Source organism: Anguilla rostrata, chromosome 2 (genome assembly GCF_018555375.3).
Source record: "Anguilla rostrata isolate EN2019 chromosome 2, ASM1855537v3, whole genome shotgun sequence".
NCBI classification, from domain to species: domain Eukaryota; kingdom Metazoa; phylum Chordata; class Actinopteri; order Anguilliformes; family Anguillidae; genus Anguilla; species Anguilla rostrata.
Genome location: NC_057934.1, coordinates 27,672,840 through 27,696,968, shown reverse-complemented (window position 1 = coordinate 27,696,968; position 24,129 = coordinate 27,672,840). Strand labels below are relative to the sequence as shown.

At 38.5% G+C, this 24,129-nt stretch overlaps 1 protein-coding gene across 3 annotated transcripts in view; it reads left to right on the top strand.

The window, feature by feature from the left end:
* The window catches only part of zbtb45 (zinc finger and BTB domain containing 45), a 40,702-nt gene extending 17,063 nt beyond the window's left edge, over positions 1-23,639 (top strand). For 2 of the 3 annotated variants that reach the window (XM_064321452.1, XM_064321451.1), the window contains exons 3-6: positions 5,833-5,964; positions 15,336-15,503; positions 19,098-19,365; positions 21,937-23,639. In XM_064321452.1, coding sequence (XP_064177522.1) covers positions 5,833-5,964; positions 15,336-15,503; positions 19,098-19,365; positions 21,937-22,289 — 921 coding nt within the window. In that variant the 3' untranslated portion in view covers positions 22,290-23,639. The remainder of the gene's footprint in view (positions 1-5,832; positions 5,965-15,335; positions 15,504-19,097; positions 19,366-21,936) is intronic. The other variant, XM_064321453.1, reaches the window with a different exon arrangement.
* Positions 23,640-24,129: the final 490 nt, after the last annotated feature.

Below are 24,129 nucleotides of genomic sequence, written 5' to 3'. Positions count from 1 at the left end.
GAAAAATACTTAATTTTGCTCTGTACTCCACAATTGTAGATTTGTAATTGGATAATTTACAAATAGTTAAAGTGCACATTCTTGCTTTTAGTTTCAGGCTATATTTGTATGCTTTGGTTCCACCATGTAGCACTTTTTATACATAGAGTCCCATTTCAGGGCACCCTAATGTCATATTAATGTTATGCAAATGAAAGCAGTCACATTTAGTACTTTGTTGCATATTCTTTACATGCAATGACTGGTTGAAGTCTGTGGTATACCAGGTACTGAGTATCTTTTCTGGTCGTGCTCTTTCAGGCCTGTACTGCATCTTCAGCTTCTGCTTGTTTTGGGTGCTAGTTACTTTAAGTTTTTTCTTTAGAATATAAAATGCATGTTCATTTGGATTCAAATCAGGTGAATGACAGCCAGTCAAGATTTTCCAGTTTTTGGCTTTGAAAAACTCATTCGTCACTTTAGCAGTATGTTTGGCATCATTGTCTTTCTGTAGGATGAAGCACCGTACAGTGTATTTTCAGACATTTGCTTGAACTTGAGCCAATAAGATGGCAATTGTCATGGAAAAAATTATAATCCAAACTGTCCAGGATAATATATTTTGAGTTCAGAGAGAATTCATAAAACATCAGTATCCGTGGTGAGGTAACCAACTGTAAGAAACCCCTCTGCAAACCACACAGTGGAAGTATCTGAGTGGCAAAGAAACATGTGCAATCTCACCTGGTGCTAGTGGAACGGGATTTGACTTGTTGGCACAATCCCCTAGTGGCTATGACGCCGGCATCCTGAGATTGGTTAGCTCATACTTTCAGTGCTCCTGCAACCAAACTATGAGTTGAGAACACAAACTCTGTGTTCTAGCTTTATTAGTAGACGATTCAGGATGGAGTTTCTAAGCACCACAATTGTCGCACTGGTCATCCATTTACCAAGCACACCCTCCGTGCACTCTCATCTGCAACTACAACCCCCATGCATGCCACACTGGACAATAGTGTCTGTCTGGGCATTCATGAAAATATTCACCAATAAAAATTTGTGTTCCCTCATAGCAACAACATATACCCAACAATAGCCCTAAGATATGGCAATACAGCAGTTAAAACGCTGCTCACTGAATAACAAAATAAACAAGACAAATTTTTCTAAAACTAGTGCAAAACGCCATTGCGGCACCTAGGTAAATACAGACAAACACTATTTGTCTCGTTAGCATCTATAAAAGCCCTGCAAATTCTTGGTAAATATGGCCCTTAATTTCCCCTCATGCCAGCCTTTCAGAACCGTTGTTAACCCTTTTTCCCCACTTAAAACCCAGGGCTTTTTGGAAGAATCTCCTTGAATAAACCCATTATCTTCTAAGTTACAGTCCCCTCCAAAAGTATTGGAACAGCAAGGCCAATTCCTTTGTTTTTGCAATACACTGAATACATTTGGGGTTGAGATAAAAAGATGAACATGAGACAAGAGTTCAGAATTTCAGCTTTTATTTCCTGGTATTTACACCTAGATGTGTTAAACTACTTAGAACATAGCACCTTTGGTATCAGACCACCCAATTTTTAGGTGAGCAAAATTATTGGAACATGTGACCGACAGGTGTTTCTTGTTGCCCAGATGTGTCCTGTTAGATTGATTGGTTAAACAATAAATAGTTCTGAATGTCTACTCTTGGTTTTAGCCTTGGGTTTTGCCTTTGAAAACTGCATTTGTGTTATAAAAGATAAACTAACATGCGCAGGTTACGTTAGGCGATAAAGCTGTGCTTAAAAATGTTTTGCCGTTCGAAGTGGTGATTTTGGGAGATGCAGACAGATAAAGGCGTTGCGCAGTTAGCGCGTACAGATCGCCTACTTTAGTTAACCTAGTTTGAGCGTACGGATGCTATCCTGCACGCATGAGTAGGAGCTAAGCTACAACCGCCGATACAGATGTATGAACACACGGAGGACAACAAATAACATTACAGAGGTGAGGACATGCCATAGCTAGCTAGCTATATAGTAACGAGGGCAAAACAGAGCTTTAGAATGTTGCCAGCAGTGTATGCGCGTGCGCTCGACACATTTCTCATAGAAAGGGTAGTTTGTAGCCTTTTTTTAGTTCATTACAATGGTGGTAGAAGTGACAACAAGTAAGTGGTGCTGTGCTGTTAGCCTTTATTGATCGCCGTACTAGGTTAATGTAAAGTACCTAGCACAATCTGACAGCACTGGCCCATAAAATTGTACTGTGAATGGTACTTGCTCAATCGAACGGTAAATGTGAAAAACATTCGATTATAGTCAGCGGCACAAAAATTTTCTGTCACACCCTCAATAAACGGCAAAAGTCCCAGTAGAAGATTGAATTACTTTTAAAGTTATATATTTTCTGAAATGGTATCGATTCCGCTTGGCCGCAGTGAGTGAAACTAGGCGATCTGAGCGTATAGTTTCTGTAAATCACGTCAAAAGGATTCAGCCATGTTGTTTGTCACCTAAACTTCACAGCACAGTCATTGCTATTATCATTATTGTAGCATGAAGTGTCTATTTTAAAAATCTATTTAAACCATTCACAAATGACCTGGGACTTTGAAGTTATAACACAGGATGTATCAAGTCTCCAGTGAAAATATTGACCTGGCTATCAGTCAGAATTCTGAGAGAACCAACTGCCATACAGTATGAGCGCATAAAATCAACCAAAAAATATAGTTCACCAAGTTGCGCCGTGGGTCTGGACGGTTTCGTGCTTGTTTCAACTGTACCCCAGGATGTATACAACACCAGGGTATAAGTTTGGAGTGTGATACGTAGATGATCGAGTTGGTGGATTTTACAGTGAACTTGAAAAGAAGGGACTAGAACTTGTGAAACCCAAGTGGGGTGTTTTATTTACAAAGTGCCTCCCAACACACAAACTTATAGACACAAAACAACAACATCAGCACATCAGTTACACCTGACTCAGGCCCACCTTCTGCCAGCCAGCCCACTGACAGCGAATGACCTGTTTAAATACTTTGTACAGATGTACATTAGCCAGACAATACCATTTCCACACAAAAATCCAGTTATCTTACAGAAGAAATAACAGTACATTTTACTCAAAGAAATCACCATACATACATTATCAGTTACAACTCTATATATAATTATCACATATCTAATTAGATACCAGAAAATATTACCAAATGCACATTATGCAATTAACATTGCAAATTGTCCTTTTCCTGGTCCTTCGCTTCAAATAAAGTTGCACAGAATTGTGATAGTCGGTTTACATCATTCCAGTTTGAACATGGGACAGCCAGACCAAGCATGGTTAGCAGCAACTCCCAACATTGTGTTGACTGAACATGGCATATTAAAATAAATCTAATTAATGTTACAAACCAGAATGATATGTTTAAGTTATTTGCAGTGCATTACCAATGGTGAACAGATGTACAATAGCAAATATCTTGTAGTTGTTGACAAACTGGCAAACATAAATGGTTCGCACTACATTTATGAAAGTGGCATACTTGCACCAAACAACCATTACCATGGCTGGTTTACACAGTTAAAAACACGTTTGTTTAAAAAATAGTGTGTCCTAGCGGGAACAGAGGGATTGTTCCATTACAGAGTGGATTCAGTAAAGCAGTAAAATTTGACATGCGTTTTCCCAAGGTGGGCCCAAATCTCCCAAAAATCTTTCCAAATGGCACCAAAACTCTCCAAATTGGAATATGGTGTACATCTTTTTTCCCCCAGCCATATTCCACCTCCAGAAGCTAATTCCATTGAGGGTGGTACTCCCTGGATCTCCCACAAAACAAATATTCATTATTTACACATTCTCTCTTTTTCACTAAACCCTGTATTTCAATCAAATGCTGTCCTTTTGGAGAGCTTCTATGTACGAAATGCATTTATAATGGTTAGTTAGACACAAACTAAATTAATTTAGAAACAATCAAACCGCTTGGTTTTACCTTGCTGAGTGATTTGATCTGTGATCCTGCTGAGTGATCTGATCTGAGTAAGCTGCCATAATTTTGTAAATCAGTCAGACTTGTACACAGTGAACCTGATCACAACAGAGTAAGAGCTCAATGATTCACAATAATCTTGTGCCCTTTATCACTACTAACCCTTTTTGATGATAAGCAAACAAATCTTTGATAAACAATTGATAAAGCGTGTGCTAAGCTTCCATTTATGCGCTATGCGAAAACGTGAAGTGAAAGTAAGTCGGTACACAGTAGTACAGCGAAGCCATAGTTTCAGCTAGAAGAAAGCCGTAAGCTATGTTCGAAAGCTACGAAATGAGCTTAAAGAACACGACACTGTATGGTTACTGTAACGTATACAAGGTTTCCAAGCAGGAGCAAAAGTCATGACGGGTACATCTTAGAGGGGGTCAATTTTTTCAGGTAGTAGCTTGCTTTTAGGTCATTTATTTGGCACTGGAACATCAAATTCAGATAATTTTTTTCACTGTTTGTAAGGTAAGAAGTTGTTTGTTTTTTTTTGTTTTTAAAGAAAAGCTGTTCTTTTCGTGCTTGAAATTCTATTTATATACTGCCAGCAAGGTGAGGATTAATTGAAATATGTTTTAACCATTAACACCCTCGTTTGACGCCCGGTACTCTGAATACCGAACACATGTGCATCATCAGTTAAAACACCCCACTTATCTAACATGTAAAATATATTTATTTGATTTAATTTGGTAATTATCAATAAAATGCCGAATTTGTTGATAGGCAGAGCAAACTTGTTGGATAAACCTTTTATCAAAATGTACAAATCCGAACCAGATGAAAATTAAGAATTTTTTTTAAGTTACAACAAATATCTAATCTAAAGACAAGGTTCCACTACCTTAGGTAACAGACATCAGCAGCCACACAAGAAATTAATGAAAGCAGATACCAAACCTTGTCTAATCTGAAGAAGAAGTTCAACTATCTTAGGTTAGAGACATACCAAACCACAGCTTTTGTCCCAAAGTTAATCCAAGGATGTGCAAAGACAAAAATTCAGAAACCAAAAGAGTTGAATATTCCAAACGAACCGGAGATGAAATGTAGAACACCAGACCTAGATGCAGGACTCAGATGCCCACTTCTAAATGTTACAAACTTCTTTTCAAGTTGCCTAAAAACTGACTGACTAAAAGAAAGCCACATATATAATGTTGTCAATAAAAGGAGGTGGCAGGGGCATGGACACACACACAGACACACATTCACACCTCAGATGGCTAACCCCTGAATCCTGCCCTGTCTTATCTCCAGGCTATGCTGGCCAGGCGCCTTGAAACTTCCAATGGCTGAGCTAAATGGTGAATTACATGTCTGACAATACATAAAAGCGTTTGTGTTCAAATGCTCATGAAAATGCTTTCAGCTAAATGGAAATAATGCAGAATGCATGGGGACATTTGCTTGCCTGTGTTCAAAGAGCAGAGGGGGCTTTCAAACAATATAAATACCATAAATGTAGTACTAGTGGTTATTTGACTTGTTGCGGACAGTTATTGGATTATAAAATGGCATAATCATCAACCAGGGATGTCAATTTCAGTCCTACTTCTGGGAAGGGGACTGCCTTCTGTTATTTCTTTTGCTATCTCTAGTGGTTTTTTGCATCAAAGTGCAACGAGTCTAAGCTTTACATTGATGTAGGTGTTACAGCAGTGCACCTTGAATTAGTGACTGATAAAAGCAATAATTTAAGAGAATGCTATTTTTGACCTGCAAGGAAATCATTAGGTTACAGCACGATAGAATAGTGCATGCAAATTTCAATATGCAATACAACTTATGCAAAATTACTTTCTCTCTTTTCTCAGGTTCTTGGGGGCGAGCAAGTTGTGGTGAAAGATGAAGGAGGGGAGGAGACACAGGGAGGGGTTTTTGAATTGGAGAAAAGAAGTGAGGGAGAGCAAGAGAACACACAGGAATCCATGGAAACATACAGTCAGGTATTGTTGTTGATTTTATTTTTCTTTTGGGGTATATCAGGTAATGCAACTAACAGAAGGTGCTTTGTATAGGATGGAAAACTGCATGAAATAACTGCAGTTTTCTCTTGTTCTGCTAATTTTTATAAGGTAAATGGAAATTAGGTGGGCAACCTAAGATCCGTTTAATGTTTTCCAATTTAGCAGCGCAGCTGATGCTTTTCCTGTGTCGACTTTCGGTCTTGAGATATCACAAGGATATCATGTTTCAATTTTCAAGATAATCGGCACTTTTAATTTTTGTACTTTTGCAGTTGTTTTTCTCTTAGCTATCTTGGCAGCTTTTAAATTGAAAATAAAAATGAGCTTTTATTAGCTGCGACCACTCTGTCTGTTGGTAGGGTTGGTCGGTTCGTCCACAAAAGTGTCCCACCCCTTAGCGGCCACAGTTTTTGTCCCAGGAGGCTGAAATTTGTGGAAAGGTTGGTCATGAGCCAAAGAAGAGGTCACGTGTTTGTGTGAGGGTGTGTGCGTGGATGCATGCACACATGGATTCATGCATGTGTGCCGTCGCAGCTATTGCGGATTTGCGCTTGTTATACTCTTATTTACATCTTAACATCTTATTTGCAAGATAAAAGGAATTGTCATCAAACTAATTTGTTTTATTTTTTTTATGACAGTTGAAATACAGATGCACCTAATGTTTGCTCCAATCCACCTCCAGTCCTACCCTCACCGACTGAATGCAAGAACAGATAATCATGAGGAAAATTGCACCATTGTAACAATACATTTTTGCAATCTGTAGCAGTCCAAAATTTGTAAGATTTTGTTGACCATGTTGATTTAATCCTTGAAAAATCTTTGAATTAAGTCTCTAGTAATAACCACCAGTATTTTGTTCGCCAATACAACAAATCCAGTTCAACAATCTCAAGAATAGTTATATCTATTCATTAGGACCTCAAGGAACAATTATATTTCAGACTATTCAGAAAAAAATAGAAACAAGATAGTTGTTACAACATTAATTTCTTCCTACATATCCTTTCCAGATGCCGGTTTGATTGGGCTGAAATTATGTAGAATGCTGGCAAGAACTAGAAATGATCATGAACCTCTCCATGGTTCTTTCAAAATCTGGCAGAGCCTTAAGCCGCGTTTCCACCGCAGGAACTATACCCCGGAACTAGGAACCTTTTGAGGAACTCAGTGCGTTTCCACCGCAGTTAGTTCCTGGGGCTTTATTTTACCCCCCAAAAGGTTCCTGCTCGGGGGGTAGTACTTTCCGAAAGTACAGGAACCTTTTGGGTGGAGCTTGCAGCGCTGAACATTTCTGATTGGTCGAGTACTCGCAGCATTTGTGTTGTATTTATTTTCCGCCATTACCCGCCATGTTTGAAAATATGCAGCGGCAAACCAATTTATTTTCATAATAACTTCAAATCAAACTTGTATGTTATGCGGCGCAGTAGCCTACTTTTGGTTATAGTCTGCCAACGTCTTGGAATTATAACGTGTGCTCTTCTGCTCTTTTCTTGATTTAGTATTCGTTTTATAAAATGCTAAGCATTCGTGCTGGGACAGCATATTACGTACTAAAACATTCAAACGGATTAATTCGGTTGCTGAATATTTTCTTCCGGATTTTCTTTGTTAGCCCGTTGTAATTGACTCAAAACGTTTGATACAGATGTGAGGTATGCGGTAGTTCTGCGTAATTAACATTGGTGATACAGTACAAGCATACTGGAAATCACCTTCCGCACTTTTTGTCCGGGTAAAATAACAGGTTAATTCTAGTAATCTTCCCTTTAGCTTTTTCAGATTGCCGTAATTTTACTCAATTTTACTGCCATTTTTCAATTCCACGAAAAGACCAGGAAGACTATGGACTAATTTATGCTGCATGGTTCGCATCTGGAGGGCACACTTCGCTGCTCGGCTAGCAGTAACTTCGAAGGAAAGCAAACGGTGGCTGTACCACTACTAATTTACATTTTCACGCAAGTCCGAGTTTTCGTTCTATTCTTGTCATTTTGCGATTAGCCTATATGGAATTGACGACGAGAAAGTAATCAAACAGCAAATTGTTTACAACGTGTGCATGTTTTCTGCTGTTGTTGCCAGTTATACATATAAATGTGAATGCATTCTGTCGCTTCGGATGTCAAGACATGAAAGCGAATGTTTGCATAAAAACATAATGAATGTGTTTGAGAGGATATATGAAAATCAATAAATACAAAAGTAACCATATATAGTCATTGTTGGTAACCTGTTGTATATAAGTGGAATAAACCCCTCCGGGCAGTCCCGGTTATTAGAAAATAATGTAGGCTACTTCGGTGGTAGTATGGGATTACAGAAGCGACAACGTCGCTTTTTCATACGTCAGTGGGCTAATTTGCCTAATCTTCACGGTACTTTAGACCCCGGTGGAAACGCAGACAACCATTGGCTGAAGGAACCTTTTAGTTCCTGGTAAAGTAGTTCCTGGGACTGAAAGTTCCGGGTAATTTTGGTGGAAACGCGGCTTTACACTGTGGCTACGCAATCTATACTCTGAATATTGTCATGTGAAGAACAATTGTAAACTGGTAAAAAATTGTAGAGTAGAGTGGTCTACCTCATCTGCTACAGCAGCTAAACTCAGAGTAGTCTGCTGTAGCAGTCAGAGGACTTTGCAATAGGCAGAGACCCACAATTGCAATTGAGCTAACAACGTTGGGATAAAAACTGACGAAAAATCTTTGAATTAAAATGTTTGTAAACAACTGTATACATTGTGTCTTCAGAAAGTTTTCATCCTCCATTGATTATTTCAGTTATTTCAGTATATTAAAGCAGTTGCTTTACATTACTGCCATTTAGCAGACACTTTCATCCAGAGTGATTTACAAAAACAGGAAAAGTGCATAAACTGTGGTTAAAGGATAGATTATGTATTTTTTCAGATAATATTGGATAATCATGAATTGTGCAGACCAAAGTTTGACTGATTGCTGAATAATTGATGTTTTATGCCTTTTTGTTATATCCTCAGACACAACTCCCATAGGAATATATTGGGGTAAAATTTTGGAGCCTTAAAAAACCATGATAAACATATCTTTCAAAAACCGAAAGCTCACAGTATATTCATATTGGAAATAATTTTGAAAAGGAGCAATGTTCTATTTCAGTTTAAACTATTTTTTCCCTCAAACCAAGCACTACCTCCCAGAAAACTGTAAACTTCCACAGTCTGGGCAATACTTACCAATGTGGGTGTGCTTCATCATCACTAATAAAATAAACAGAGTACAAACATGTTAAGAGTTGTAGCAAGTGGTTCACAAGTGTGCTGTTCCTAATTCAATGACATTCAATTCAAATTTTATTTTTATAGCGCGTTTTACAGAGAACTGTCACAAAGATGGTTTACAGAGGAGCAAGGCAAGAGATAGAGCAAAAAGAGAAACACCAGGCCTGAACCCCCACATAGTAAGTACATAGCCTACAGTGGTTTAGGGTTTCAGTTGGCGCTGCCGCTGCAAGAGATCTTCCCGGCAGAAGAAAATTTGCGTATATATTTTTTTGTTTTTCCACAGGAACTACTTGTTGTTCACACAACCACCACCAGGTGGCAAATGTGAGCACTCAAATCCATATCTGACAGTTAACACTTCGACCGAGTCAACGAATGAACGAATAAACCAGAATATTAAGCTGCAGTGAAATTACTGCTGCTCTTATGGAAAAGGAGAGGAAAATACATTTTAGAGATAAGCTGTAAATAGAGAGATGGTATAACATTTTTGTGTTTATTTGAGTTAAATGTATGCCTATAAACGGTCATTCATAAACTTCTTGGTCAGACTGTGAAACGTAACAATAGTCAGTTTTGAGCACAGTCTATAGGCTAATGTCATCCATGGTAGTTTCACATAGGATATAGGGGAGAGTCGGTATAAATGTAATGCATCGTAAATGTAATACAGTAAATAACTTTTTGTACACTGTTGCTAAAGTCACCATTTGAGGATTGTATAGGCTATGGGAAATCCAGTTCAGAATCAGAATCGTATTTTATTGCCAAGTAGGTTTACACATACGAGGAATTTGTTTTGGTCAACACACCGAGGCAGCCATCTGCGGCGCCATCTTATTAGATGAGAAATGAGAGAACAGGAGGAAGGAGGAGGAAAAAAACAGTCCTTTCAATGAAACGAGAGGGCACTCGTTTCATTGAAACAAAGAAAAACCTCAGCACATAGCAACATAAAAACATTACAAACATTACAAACATTACAACAGAACTCAAAGACTTGCACATGTGGTAGGGGGTAGGGTGTCGGGGAGGGGAAGTGTCGCAGCACAGACACTGGGGGGAGCGTGCAGCCGCTCAGGCGCATCGCATCAACCCTCAGCAGACTGCACTGTAACGGGGGAGGGAGGGGGGGTGGGAGCCAAGAAGGCGTTGAGTAGGAGGTGGTGTGTGTGTTATCTTTGTGTGCATGTGTGTGTAAGTCCATGGACTTCATCTCCAGTTCTATACCAAATGATTAACCTCTTAGCGCAAAGCCCCTAGTGGTCAACACGCCAGTGTGCCGAGATTGCTGAACTCAGACATTCAGTGCTACTGCAACCAAAGTATGAGTTAAAAACAGAAATAGTTTGTTTTAGTTTCATTAGTAGACGATACACGACAACTATGCTGAATACGGAGTTTCGCAGCGCCACCATTGTCGCTCTGGTCGTTCAATGGTAGGGTTGCATATTTATTCAATATTTAGTCCCAGATATTGACTGTAGAATGACATGGTATCATTTTTAAAAACTTTTTCTCGTTTATTTCCTTATTCAGTGAGCAGCTTTTTCACTGCTGTATAGGCATATCTTAGGCTATTGTCGTGTTTATCTTGTTGCTATGACGGAATACGATTTTTTAGTGGCGAAAGAATATTTTTATGAATGCCAAGATAGACAATATTGTCCATTATGTCAAGGGTGGGTGGTGTTTTCTAGATGAGACTGCAGGGAGGGGGTGCGTGTTAAATGAACGACCAGAGCGACAAGTGTTGGTGGGGTAAAAAGGTCATGAGACTGTCTCATGACAATCTCCAGATTGGGGTGCAATTGTCTTTTCTGCTGTGTTTACAGCCTTCAGATTTTTATGACCCCAATCCTGGAATTTGGCTAGAACAGCCAAAATTTCACCTTACACTATGATGCACATACAAATTTTTGGTGGTGAAAGAATATTTTTATGAACTCCCAGATAGATGCTGTTGTCCAGTGTTTCATGTTTGGGGGGTATTAGGCCTAGTTGCAGATGAGATTGTAGGGAGAGGGTGCTTGTAAAATGGACAAACTACCAGACAAATTACCAGATGGCACTTAGAAACTCTGTATTTGGCATTGTTGTCTTGTATCATCTGCTAATTAAGCTAGAACACAGAGTTTGTTGTTTCCATTCATAATTTGGTTACAGGAGCACTGAATGTGTCAGTTGGGCAATGTCAGCGCACAGGCTTCCTGGCCACTAGAGGGCTTGCACAAAGGTGTTAATGAGACTATTTGGGAACTCATGTATGTGAACTAATGATCCTGAGCGATATAGTCACAGGTGATGCCTAAAACTGCACTGGGTAAAATAAGTTGATGGGGAAGATCTAAGGAAGATTACTCTCGACATCTTCAACAATGTTGCTCCACAGATCATCAATAAAATTGAACATGTTCTAGATGTTGTGCACTGTTGTGCATTGGAAAGTGCAGGCAAGATGGCTCACAAATTTAAATTGTGGCCAGTGGTGAAGACAGGGAGAGAGGAAGGAAAGAGGCCTTGATTAGGGGTCCACATAGCCTACATACATCGAGGTTCATTTTATAATCTGTAAGAATGTTACATGACTGATTAAATAAGTGGTATACAATTATGATTGGCACTTGCCCATTGGACATTTCTTGTCATGTTCATATGTATTTGGCTGTATATTTTGCTTTTTTAAATGGATTTGATTTTAGCTTTTTAAGTATGATTTCTTTGAATGTTAGGGATGAGATGTTAGAGATGTACAGTGCCTTATTATTACTAAATTATAAAATGCCATTTTCATTGTATGTAATGTGTTGTTGCGCTTCATGGACATCAAACAAAAAATCTGTTTGATAATCTCACTGGGAAAATTAAATAACTTCAAAATAGACATTTTGATGCACGCTGAATAATCACAGGTGACTTCACGTGATGATTATATACGTAGTTAGGTGCCTTCCTAGATTGAATTATAACTCGCTAAGCAGTAACATGATTTATTTTATAGGGAATTATCGGTGATTGATGCATGGTGTTTTTACAGTGCTAATATGAAAGAATTTACCTGGGCTAATAAGTACATGACTGTAAAATCCAGAATATACCTTTACCTCATTTCCCCTAATTTATCCCATCAGTTTGCTCCTTTAACTGATCATGAAGTAAATTTATTAGGTCTACAAGGGAGGGGATTTTATGGAGCATGGGGATACCGGAAATTTAATATCTCTCCTTTAAAAAAAAATATATATAATCAGTTTACCCAGTAAGATGTTTGTCCAGACTGACGATCGTATGATAAATAAATTGTAATTACTTAAATTTAAGTTGAGAAAATTAGCCATTGCTCATAGTAAAGTGGTAAAGTTGAAAAAGAACTCAACAGAAACAGTTAATGAATAAACTTGATGCTGTGTTGCAAAAGAAATCACTCGCTGTGGAAGAAGAGTCAAATGTAAAATACCAATTGGATTTGGAACAAATGTGTAATATAAAAAATGTGAAAAAATCACTCTCTTCCATAATTGGTTACAGCCATACTTGTCTGTCCCGATTCATTTATCTGGCCCAGTCTTTGTGAGTGGTTCAACTTGTACTGATGTGAATAAGGCTCTTTAGACTTTATTTTGAAAAATAAACCCAGGAAGGAGAGCCCTGTTCCTCCCATGCCCATCCCTTTGTGCAGCCTGGAGCTCCAGATCCATCACCCAGCTCCTCTAAACTTCACTATACTGAACTATGCCATTTGGTCTTCTATTATTCCTGTTAGCGTTAACCTCAGCTGTTACCTGCCTAATCCATTATATTTGCTGTGATAGATCCGTTTTTTGTAGCATTCCTGCCACATTCCATTCTACTGCTAATTTACACCAGGCTGGCCAGTGGAGGATCGTCTTCCCCTCTATAGCCGGGTTCCTCTCGAAATTTCTTCCCATTGGGGAGTTTTTTCTCACCACTGTTTGAGGGTTTTCTCCCTACTGGGAATTCTTACCTTATGTACTTGCTATTTGAGGGCTCAGGTCTGGTCTTTGTTTGCGCTTTTTGCTCTGTTACTTGCCTTGCTACTCTATAAAGCATCTTCGTGACAGTTCTCTGTAAAAAGCGTCATACAAATAAAAGTGAATTGAATTGAAAAACCCCACAAGCTAAAGATGTCGATTATTTCAAATAAGAGGTCTGGATTTTTGTTGATGTTAACAAAATATTTTAATCAATTGGATAAAGAGGCAATTGACTAACACAGACTCCCGTTGGTTTGCTGTCCCCAATATGTTTTTAAATATTTGAATTTTTATTGACCCTTTCTGTATCACCCCCTTTTTTAAACACAAGCCTGAAAATGACATAATCAAACCAAAATAAAATGGTTACTATTTTTGAATCCTTTTGACTACAGGCATAATCCTGGTCTTTTCTGAAAGGTAACCAGTGTGTAACATTTTCAGCATATGTACTTATGTTTTGATTACACAGATGAAACAGTATGTATCCTTTCATGCCTAACAAACTATACTGTTAAAAATTTCAATTTTAATTTCATTGTCAAAAAACAAGTGTCACTATAATATTTCATTGCTGGCAGTATACTGGGCAGAATTTACAACATATAAATTCTATACTAAAGTCTATACTGAGGGATTGCTCTGCAAGTACTCATCAGAGAAGCTTGTAGGTGGGCTAATTTTGTTTCAGAGAGTCTATCAGAGCTGGAGGTAATAACATTCATATGTACACAATACTTTTGGCGTGTATGTAATGGCAAAAAGGACAATAATGATAATTGCTCAGAAGAATGCTTCTGTGAGTTAGCACATTTTTTGCACTGAAAAATTACTTTCATAAACCTGCACTGTCCCACGCAAACTCCTTGTTTTTAAAATAGAGCTGATTTTTTTTCTACTTTTCTGCTCTCTTCATACATCTTTTGAGCTTATGGTTGATGTGACCTGTGTTACAATGTGGTGCAGATTTGAGATTGATTTTGTTCTCTCGGTGTCACTTTGCAGCTTATTGTTGCACGTTATATTTGCAAAAAAATAAATAAATTAAAAAAATTCCAGAATATTTCCAGAAGAATCCTCCACAACAGAATGTTTCTAACTTTTGGTATTTAGTTATACTTTTAAATGTTTTTTGATAATTATTTTAAAATAGCAGAGAAAGGCTACTGTTTCATGTTGCAGGGGGTAAGAGCTCATTTACCAGGATGCCATAAAATAGTTAGCTTTATTGTTATCTACTTTTGCATGTTAGATGTAAGTCTGTTATACTTAATTATGATCATGTATCCCAACGATAAGAGGGTTAATGACACCAACAAAACAAATCGGGATTGTCTGCTAAGTTTTTATGTTTTTTTTTTTTTGTTAGCGCAAAGCTGCACCCACTTTGATTTCATACAAATACAGTGTCAATAAAGTATGTTGTAATAAGTTGTTAGGCTATTTTGGCTCCCATCTCATCGCATAGGTGCTCAATTGAATGAAGATGGTTTCGCTACGATTTATACGACAGTATAGCTGCAGTTTTGAAGCTAATGGAGTACAATTAGAAAAGACTTTGATAAAATCTAATTATCCTGGATTGTTTAAGTGAAGTATATCAAAGAGGTCCCAGCTGTAACTGCAAGCCCTTCTCAGGTCTGCAACCTCTCCCCTGAAGTGCGCACTGTCAGCTGCTTCTTCTTTCACTCTGCAGTCCACCAGCTGTGCTGCACAATCATTGCATTACAGGATTACATTTAATTCCCAGCAGACGCAGACTTTTTAAAATAATGTCATCATCATACGCCTACCATATTTTTCACTCGGCCCATTGTTGCAACATCCTCGTCAGTTTTTGAGAAACTGCAAACTTGAACGTGCATCCTCCAAAACGTGCTTATCCAGCCTTCGTGGAGTGCGTTACTATGAGCAGTGCTTTAGTAGGGTATGTTAGCTGATGGCTAACATGATTCATGAAATATGTCAAGATTTATGCACCATATAGGTGCATAACTATTTTTTTTCATTCTCACTTTATAAATGTCTGCCTACTTCAGGGATGCTGTGTTTTTGCAGATGCCTCTGTTTTTATTCTTTGGCAGGAGGGGGTGTTCTATGATGAGGGTGCGGTGTATTCTGAAAGTTTTTGGTCACAGACAGCAACAGAGTCTGAGTACCCGCCATCCTCTGAGCCTGTGACATTTAACACCAGAGGAAGAGTAAGCAAGCCAATGTCTCCACAACCCTCCACGCAATCAATCAACAACCAGGTTAGTATTTTTTATTGTCTGTGACTTGAAAATACAATCGTTTCTTAAGATCAGCTCTAGTATCGCCAATGTATGTAGGAGGAAATCTCTTTATATTATGTTTCCAGTTGAGTGGACACATTGGGCCTCATTCACAAAATTTTTCTAAAAAAGATTTGATTGTTAACTGTGCTGACAAACATTTCTATGAAGATTTTGGCATTTATCTTTTTTAAATTATCTGAATATGTTTTGGTAAGATCTATGTGTGTTTGGAAACGCATGTACAGACATGTGCAGACAAAATCAAAGGTCTGCGCATGTTTCATGAATCCCACCTTGGTTTTTTGTAGGAACTTTTATTAGGAACAAAAGTAAGAATGAGGCCCATTGCATCTTCCAAAAGGTTGTGTTTGTAGAATCATGGTTAATTACATGTCAGATTTTATTCTTCAATCTACTGGACAAGTAACGTAATACATCTCTTTCTGCATCTTGGTCAATGAGTAACTATGTTTACTGGCAGATGTTCACATACAACAAAATTATAATTGTTACAGCACAAATGTTTTTTTTTTACACATCTGCATTTTAGTAATTATTCACAGAAAGCCTTGTGATATTAGAATCCAAGCTGTGCAGTTCTCATAATACATGCTTCTTGGGTGTGAACATATCATAGTTTATTCCTGTATATTCCCATATACATATTAAGCTTGACACACACACACACACACACGGGTGACAAATTAAAGGGAAAACCTGAATAAATGAGTGAAGAAACATGACAAATGCAGATGCTTCCATACAGGTGTACTACATGATACAATTAAGCAGTTAACATCCTAGCATGCTCTGTGGCCTGTATAAAAATGCTGAGCAGACCCAGTTAACCTCTATTTTGGATCAAAATGGCAAGAGGAAAATATCTAAGTGACTTTGAAAGAGGGTTCTTTATGGGACACAGATGGCAGGTGCTTCAGTCACAAAGACGGCTCAACTGGCTAGAGTTTCAATAGGAACAGTGACTGAAGTTACATCTGCATTTAGATCTATGGGAAAGACATCAGTAAATAGGGTCCGAAATTGTGGTCAAAAGCGCACATTCGATGACCTTGATGCATAATCAGAGTGTGTCAGCAAGAACAGTCCATTGACAACTACATTGAGAGGGATATTATAAGTGGGGTTACAGTGCATAAACCCCTCATTACAAAGATGAATGCTCATTTGAGTTCAGTGGTGCAAAAACCATAGGCACTGTTCTACAGAGATGTGGAAAAAAGTGGTATGGTTGGATGAGTCATCCTTCACTGTATTCTCGACAAGTGGGTGAGTAAATGTGTGGCGTACACCAAGAGGCCTCAATGCTTGTCCCCCACAGTGAGTGGCTCTGTGGGGGGCATTTTTGGTTTGGGTCCACTTGTCCTCAATTATTGTTATTATTGTTTGAGGCAAGTCACTGCAAATCAATACAAAGTTATTCTGAGTGATCACCTTCATCCTATGATGAAAAATGTTGATCCTGATGGGAGTGGGCTCTTCCAGGATGACAATGCCTCCATCCACAGGGCATGATAGGTCATTGAATGGTTTGATGAGAATGAAAATGATGTGAATCATATGCTATTGCCTTCACAGTCACCAAAACTCAACCTAATTGAACACCTATGGGAGATTTTGGACCGACGTGTTAGACTGCACTCTCTACCACCATCATCAAAACACCTACAGTTGAGGCCAAAAGTTTACATACACCTAAACTAAAGATATTCAAACTCAGTTTTTCACAACCCTGCACATTTCATGTTACCATAAATTTCTTTTGGCAAGTCAATTAGTCTACTTTGTTCACATCAGAGGTAATTTTAAAACAATTGATTAGCGACAGATTTATTTATTCAGCTTTAATTCACTATATCCAAATTCCAGTGGGTCAATAGTTTACATGCACCAAGGTCACTGTCTCTTTAAACAGTCTGGACAATTCCAGAAATTGATGTAATGACTTTTTAGAAGCTTCTGATTGGCTAATTGTCATAATTAGGAGTTAATTGGCACCTGTGGCTGTATTTAAGGGGCTACCTTTCAAGCCACTGCCTTTTTGCCCTTGATACCATGGGAAAATCCAAGCAACTCAGCCACTACCTCAAAATAAATTGTGGACCTCCACAAGTCTGGTTCCTCCTTAGGAGCAATTACCAAACAACTGAAGGTACCACGGGCATCTGTACAAACAACTGTATGCAAATATAAAAATCTTGGGACCACACAGACACTGCATCATTCAGGAAGGAGGCACAAATGAACTCCCAGGGCTGAACGAACTTTGGTCCGAAAGGTTCAACTGAACCCCAAGACAACAACAAAGGAACTGGTGAAGGATTTGGAGGCATCAGGTACCAAAGTATCTACATTCACCATTAAGAGAATCCTACATCGCCATGGCCTGAAAGGCTGTCACACAAGGAAGAAGCCCCTACTTCAAGACCGGCATAAAATAGCCAGAATGAAGTTTGCAGGTGATCACCAAGACGAATACCTAGGAGGAGTGTTCTCTGGTCAGATGAAACAAAAATTGAACTGTTTGGCCATAATGATCAGTGCTATGTGCTATGTAAAAAGGATGAGGCTTTTAATCCGAAGAACACCATCCCAGCTGTGAAGCATGGGGGTGGCAGCATCATGTTGTGGTGGTGTTTTGCTGGAAAAGGGACTGGTGCACTTCAGAAAATAGATCTGAAGCATCATGAGGAAGGAGGATTATCTATAAATACTGAAGCAACACCTCAAGACATCAGCTAGGAAGTTAAAACTTGGTCGCAACTCGGTCTTCCTGCAGGAAAATGATCCTAAGCATACCTCCAAAGTTGTAACGAAATGGCTTAAAGACAAAGCTCACAAAGCCCTGACCTGAATCCCATAGAAAGTTTGTGGACTGAAACTGCAAAATCGTGTCCGACCAAGGAGGCTCACAAATCTGACTGAGATACACCAGTTCTGTTAGGAGGAATGGGCAAAAATTCCAGCTAAGTATTGTGAGTAGCTTGTGGAAGGCTATCCCAAGCGTTTGGAATCAAGTTAAACAATTAAAAGGCAATACCACCAAATACTAACAAAGTGTATGTAAACTTTTGACCCACTGAAAATCTTATATAGTACATAGAAGCTGAAATAAATTTGTCTCTTAGCTATTATTTTGAAAATACTTCTTATGGAAATAAAGTAGATACCCTAATTTATTTAACATGAAATGTGTGCAGTTGTGAAAAATTGAGTTTGAAGGTCTTTAGCCTAGGTGTATGTAAATTTATGGCCTCAACTGTAATGAGGGAATATCTTTTGGAAGAATGGTGTTCCATCCCTCCAGTAGAGTTCCAGAGACTATCTGGTAGCTTGTGGTGGCCCAACACATTACCGACAAGACAATTTATGTTGGTTTTTCCTTTAATTTGTCACCTGCCTGTATGTTCAATCTTAAAATTAGGTTTACTAGAAAAATTTAATTGTGCATGACGGTGTGCATTTCTGTTCACAAATGTTTTGGATTAAGTCAACAGGTTCTTGTGTTGTTTTGGAAAGATGGTAAAATATCATGGTTTTAAATTTTTACAGCTGCTGTTTCAGTATCCAGTCAGCCAGTCTCAGTCAACACCATATTTTGTCAGTGGGCCCATGGTGATTGACAGCATGGGGAGAGCAGAGCCCAACCAACAGGTTCCACCTCCAGCACCAATGACTCCTGCCCCTCCTACAACCTCTTCCTGTGCAGCAGGCCCTTCCCCCTCCTCCCAGGGATCTGAGACATCCTTTGACTGCACTCATTGTGGGAAGAGTCTACGGTCCAGGAAGAATTACAGCAAGCACATGTTCATACACTCTGGTAGGCAGTCCACTTGTTTTTAAAGTTTTTTTATTTACGCATTATAAGTATTGACCAGGACTGCCAACTGTGGCCAGGGCTCCTAAAGTTGGCACCAGCATTATTCAGGGATGTTTCAACTGGCCAGGAGAGCAGCATCTCATTGCTCACTAGCAACCTCTGCTGGTCAGTCAGTGTATGTATTTGTGTGTTTCGATTAAATTAGAGCTTGATTGCCCTCAAAAGGAGATTTTTTCTCAGTCTTGTCAAGAACAGAAACTGATAGGAACACGGGTCTGTACATTACATGCACACATTGACATGATAATGTGTAGTATGCCTGCACATCCCCATACATTCAGCCTTGGGGGAGCATGAGGGCAATTTGTAAATAGGAAGTCCTATCCCATCAACCACAAAGAATACATCTCCTCATTGGACATTTAGGTACATCAGCCAATAAAAACATTGGATACACATACAAAAAGGACATAAGTGCACACATTTAAAACAACGAAACTGCGCAACCCTGATGTGTATTTCCCTTGTTCTCTGGATAGCATGTTTGTCTATGGAACTTTTGGATGAGTGACAGACACGGGTCATATCCCCCCATGGACTCAAGCAAACCTCTAACTCATAATAATAATAACTTTAATTATATAACACCTTTCAAGCATAGAGCACAAAGTGCTTTCCAAAGCAGATACAAATAAGGTTTAAAAATGACAACATGGGGGTACAATAAAAGCGGCATAAAAGGGAAGAACAAACACCAAATAAAACAGCAATATAGAACATAGATGAAAAAGGAAAATATTAAAACACAATAAAACAAAAAATAACTAAGCATATTAAAAGTAAAACATAATAAAACCAAATAAAACGAAATGATAAAACAGTAGTGTTAAGACCCAACAATTAAAAGGAGAAGTACAGCAACTAGCTATCAGTCATTACAGAAGGCAGTTTTGTAAAAAGGTTTTTAGGCTAGTTTTAAAAGCTGAGACTGTATCAGCAGACCTAATATTGTATGAAAGTCTTTTCCAGAGCCTATGGACCATTACGACAAAGGCTGGAATACCACTTGATTTCAATCTAGACTGTGGAACAGGCAAAAGCCCAAGGCTGGCAGATCTGAGAGGCCTCTTGCGACAACAAGGAGTTAAAAGTTCACAAATATAATTAGGCACTAAACAATGTAAGGCCTTGTAAGTAATTAATAAAATGTTAAAATTGATTCTAAAAGCAGAGAAACCAGAATTGTAATAGTATGGGTTTTTGTTATAACCCAGCACGAAGACACCTCATTCTTCTTAAGGTCTTGATTGAAGATCATGATTAGTTAAGTATTTTAATTGTTTGTTTTTTTTAAATTAAGTTTTTTGTGCAAGTTAAATGTGATACAGCTGCTCTTATTCTTAATTTCATAATTTCCTGTACATTTAAAAACACTGTAGCATGTCCATGGTAGTAAGTAATGGAACTGAACACGAGTGTCACTGTCAATCATCGTCTGTGCTTAATTAGTGGAAATTACTTTATAAACTTAAATTATTGAGGTGGTGCAAGCGGGATAATTTCTTGAGACGGCTTGACAAAAAGACTATCATGACCTCTAGCTGGCAGACCATGCAAAATAACAATGGGAGACATACTCGTAAGGTTGTCATACTTATAGGACACCTTGTACTGAATGGCAAACTATCAACTAAAGCTGAACTTCTCTAAAACTGAAGTGGTATACTTCCCTTCCCAGCTTAGTCTCCACCCCTTCTTGACCTTTAACTATCCTCTTCATCTGCTAGGAATCTGAGTGGTACCAGAAAAAAAATATTGTCCATCTCTGAAAACATCATGAATGTATGTTGGGTGTGCAGATTCTTCCTGTATAACATCTGGAGGGATGTCAACCAGCTCTTGTCCAGGTCATTTCTCATCTGAGCTACTGCTGCTCCCTCCTCATTGGTATCCCTGCCTCTGCCATCAGACCCCTGCAGCATCCAGAATGCTTTATTCAGAACACTGCTTCTTGCCTGACCTACAACCTCCCCAGGCTCAGGCATGCCACTCCCCCTCTCAACTCCCTCCCTTGGCTACTGATATTCACATCAAATCCAAACCTTGGTACTAGCCTCAATATCAGGCAGCTCTGTTATACCATCAAAAGTTCATCAACCCTACACACCAAACAGACCACTTCACTCTGCCCAAGAATGCCTTTAATTGCCAGTCACCCCTCTTTACCAATTCTGGCTCCCTGGTGGTAGAAAGAGTCAAGACAGAAGAAACCCTACTCATTGCAGATTTCCTTCTTGGATAGAGTAGCTGTGTGAAGGTTCTGTGCAGTGGTGGCTACTTTTGTTTACAGTTCTAATTGTTGACTAATTGTTGACTGTTACACTTATAAATTGATTTTCTGTGCCTTCTTAGTTATATCACACTTTTGTATTCCTGAAACTAATATTTGTGTTAAGAAGTTTCAGGAATACATAGATGTTCTTTTTGTTAGTCATTCAGGATAAAAGCATCTGCTAAGTGATTGAACTGTAATGCAATAGCAATCAAAACGGACTTATCTTTGTCTCACAGGTCAGAAACCCCACCAGTGCAGCATTTGCTGGCGCTCTTTTTCCCTGAGAGACTACCTCCTGAAGCACATGGTGGTGCACACAGGAGTGCGGGCCTTCCAGTGTTCAGTGTGTGGTAAACGCTTCACCCAAAAAAGCTCACTCAATGTTCACATGCGCACCCACCGGGCCGAGCGCACCTTCTCCTGTGCCGTGTGCCACCGAGCTTTCACCCACCGCACCTTGCTGGAGCGTCACGCCCTGCAGCATACCAACATCCTGCCCCCCAAGCCTGGCCAAACTTCTTCCGGATCCACCACAATGGGCACCGGCCTCACCACTGCAAACATATCTAGCAATGGTGGCACTACTTAGATTTTGATGCGTTTAGAAGAGCAGGATGAGAGATATGCGAATAAGATAAGAAAGTCGATTAATTGTATTCGACTTTTAATCGAAAATTCACAGGAGCATGCACACATCAGACTTTTACCAGAAATGCTAACTAAAAACACTGGACTACAAGAAGGTCATGCCTCTTTTATTAAATTGAGGAGGGAAAATTGAACAAAAAATTATTTCCTCCAGCACTGAATGTGACTGAGATTTTATCCAATACTGAATTACAATCCATACAGCTACATTGTTGGGTACATTATTGTTCTAATATGTCCTGTTTACACACATCTCCTAATTATTAGATACTTCAGACATTTCTGAAGGACAGATGCTTTTAAAATATACAGAAAATCATGTAAATGACGGAGACAGACGTGAGGAGCAAAGGATGAGGAGGGAATGACTGCCGGCAGAGGAGAGAATAAGAAAAGGTAAAGGTTATTCATGAGATTTGATTTATATGCAAAATTTAGTACATTAGTCTTTAATATAAAACCCAAAGAAACATGGAATCTAGCACTGGTTCCAACAGAAGATGATCAATGTAAAAGGTAATTTAGTACATACAGTAAGAATAAGGACCAAGTGTAGTTCATGTAGTGGGACTGACGTAACATTAACTGGTTAAAATCATATATTTGTCCATATGTACATAGTAGTACAAATGTGTTCTAGGACCACTGTGTCATAATGTTACAAGAAAGCTTAATGCTTATAATTTTAAAGCATGAATTTAATTGTCTGTGTTGTACTTTACATTGTTGGTCATTTTTGTGAAATGCAGGGTACTATCCGCTTGCACCAGTTCTTTTTGTTACTTTCTCCTGACCATTATTCTTTGTTACATAACATTTCTTGGTCTAGACATTTTCAGATCTTGAAAATAAGCTTTTAATATACTCTGAAGTATCCTTAAATTTGTAAGATGTGTGCCAACACTATTACTTTTTTGTTATGTATAGCACTGAAACTAATAGGTCTTGCTTTTGAAACCTATTTTGCTTTTTTCCCCTTATTAGTAAAAAGTTAAAGGGTTAAAAAATGTTTTTTTTGGGGGGTTTTTTTTTTTAAATCTGAAAATGCTTTTATTCTCCCTTACTTTTAATATGGTAATAATTTAGCTGTTTTCCTGAGTGTTTGTGCAGGGCTGCCTAATGGTGGGTATATGGAGATTGTCAAGATATGGCCAGTACACGCTGCATGGGTGAAGGGTTAGAAAAGAGTGGGAAAAAATTCTTCATGTTTCACTGTCACTTTTTGAATCCTACAAAGAAAACACCACTATTTATTTTGTTTGTGATTAAAGTGTGCATTGAAGGTCTATAATTTCCCTTTGATATTTGCTCTGCGTAATCAGTGGAAACAATGTTGGCTTGACCCCCAAATGTGAACTGTACTTTTATATTTTGCCAAGGAAATGTCACTTCTTTCACCAGTTTTGATGAAACGTATATGCAAATGATCAGCAATGAAACAATCAAATTCTCCATTTACAAATAATACTGTGCATGAATCGAGTCCAGTACTGTATCTAAATACTGGTAATCCTTAGATTTTTATCATTCTCGAATATATTTCTTCCATTTTATAACCTTTCATGACATAATCCACAAAAAGTGAACTTCAAGTGAAAAGCAATTTATATAGCTGGTTGATATGCTGATGTGTTTTGATCAACATTGTAATAGGGGACTGCATAAATATTTCCATATAACCTATCCTCTTTCATGCATTACCATGCTAAGAATCTGGGAAATTATGCAAAATGTGTATTTTTATATTTGTTGCACTAATATAAAATAGTTAAAGTATGCAT